Source organism: Centruroides sculpturatus, unplaced genomic scaffold (assembly GCF_000671375.1).
Source record: "Centruroides sculpturatus isolate CEXI.00-Female unplaced genomic scaffold, Cexi_2.0 scaffold723, whole genome shotgun sequence".
Lineage (NCBI taxonomy): Eukaryota > Metazoa > Arthropoda > Arachnida > Scorpiones > Buthidae > Centruroides > Centruroides sculpturatus.
The window spans coordinates 435,255-437,468 of NW_019385043.1; the positions used below are offsets into that span (position 1 = coordinate 435,255).

General features: G+C 27.3%; 1 protein-coding gene across 1 annotated transcript; it reads left to right on the forward strand.

Annotated features, from left to right (window-relative positions):
* The first annotated feature begins 768 nt into the window (after positions 1-768).
* On the forward strand, positions 769-1,373 carry LOC111633794. The gene is made up of 4 exons (XM_023378425.1): positions 769-831; positions 898-966; positions 1,027-1,116; positions 1,187-1,373. The coding sequence occupies exons 1-4, from the start codon at positions 769-771 to the stop codon at positions 1,298-1,300; spliced, it is 336 nt and encodes a 111-aa protein (XP_023234193.1). The 3' UTR covers positions 1,301-1,373.
* Positions 1,374-2,214: the final 841 nt, after the last annotated feature.

Consider the following 2,214-nt stretch of genomic DNA (forward strand, 5'->3'; position numbering starts at 1 on the left):
GAATTTCAAAATACGAAATTGAAAAATATCTATATTCGATTTATCGAACTGATTTTACGCAGACATACAATTCTTCTCATATGGCAAGTAATCCCTGTAATCAATGAATATGCGATATGCATTGGTTGGTATGACGTATACGAAAGATATTCCATGTTATTTAAAATAGTGTTTTCTGTTATATATATCATTTATTGCATTGCATTGAAATTCATCAGACGCATCAAATTCGATTTGAATAAGCCATTAAGAAATAAATTCTTTCGAGTAAATATGATTAACGAAAATAACATCTTATTACAATATGTTACTTTGCTCTTTTCCTTTGTTTTAATAGTAGCCATTGATTTGTATCAAATTTCGATTACTGTATTTGCCTACCCTTACATAGAAATGAAGCAAAAATTTCATGGGGAAGCTCTCTTCTGTACTACATTCATCACCTTAAATGTAAGTTTTCTTATTGGTGGAATCGGTTACACCTTATTGTTAGGGGCATTGTTAATGCTGATCTCACATAAGGAATTTGAGCAATTGTCGATGGAATTGCTTTTAATAAAAAAAATAGATTATGATATACGAGAGAAGCTAAACGAATTAATGATGCATCATGAAGAACTTTGGGTTTTTGTGCAACAGTTCAATTCTAAATATAATTTAGTATTTGGGTTTGTTTATTTTGGAATCGTTTGGGTAACAAGTTTTTTATATTATGCCTTTTTGTTCTTAAAAGTTCATTATATCTTTAAATTGTTGATATTCCTATTGATGATACTATTCACTTGCATTAGCATAATTGCTGGCTGTCTGCTGTGCTCTTTAGCATTTACGGTAATTGCACTCTAAATGCACTATTGACATATGCTTTAGATATTTTATAGTTGCTTTTTCTTGTAGATGGAAAATACGTTTCAAGATATCAGACAATTTGCAGGATGTGACATTGGAGAAAATCAAAAGCGAAAGGTATGAAGTTTAAATAATATTTAAACAAATATTTTTTTTTAATGTTGACAATAATTTTAGATTTTGAACTTCATGAAAAGATTTGGAAAAGTCTCTCTCTGTCTCACAATTGGTATATTTTTGATTATTGACAAGAGAATTCCCCTGAAGGTTGTATTATTTTTTTAATTAATTGCGGTTTTGTAACTGGAAATAAATTGAGTTAAATTTAATTTTTCAGATGGCAAAAACGTTGCATTCAGTTTTCTCTGGTTTCAAAAAGCTAAAAAGCATTTCGAATGAAGAACAAAACTGTTCACAGATTTATAAAATTAATTTCACAGAAACGAATTAAAACAATTAATAAATAAAACCTCTGTAGGAATGTTTTATTAGAAAAGTTTTAGTATAAAGTCTTTCTCGGCAATTTTTGGTTAATAAAATGTGTCTTTGAAATTATTATGTTCGTTAAATGTATTTTATAGACGAATATAAATAAAGCATTACAGTTTATTATTGCCTAAATCATTTTTTGTCGAAAATATCGGTAAACAAGTCGCTATTATTTTTGTATTTAATTTTAAAATTACGCTTACAAATTTATTTTTGCAGTAAGCCAGTGGAAGTTATAATGCAGTCACTTACCTTTCTTTTAATATAGTGAAAATTATTTATTTATAGAGTTTTTTAAATTAGTTAGAAATGTCAAATGTATGACGTAAGATTTTCTTCTCTACAATTATTATATATAAAAAATACGTATAAATACAAGTAACACTGGAAAAATGTAGAAAGTTAACACTAAAACAAAAATATTTACATTATTAAAGTTTTTTATACCAACGTGTTATAACAGAGTTTATATTGACAGTGTTTACGAGTCAATCTAAGTTATTAAAGTATAATTTTTAAAATGTGTTTATGCAGATACAGATATATAAACAGAATATAACAGTAACTTAAGATGTTACGAAAACACACAAAAAATATTGTGTACTTTCTTGGAAGTATAATATAGTAAAACTCTTGCTGAAACAGATAGTTTTGATGCTTATAATGTTATTTATCAAGTATATAAAAGCAATGTAATCTGGTCGAGAGTTTGCACCTTATGAACAAGCTGGCCTGATGGAGTTATTAAAAGCATCCCTAAGAACATCGTTTCTTTAGACACTTTTCTTAGGTAAACTCTCCATGTTATTCGTTGCCTTATCTTAAAATTTTGTAAATCCGTACTGTAAAAATACTATGATTGAAATTCGATACATA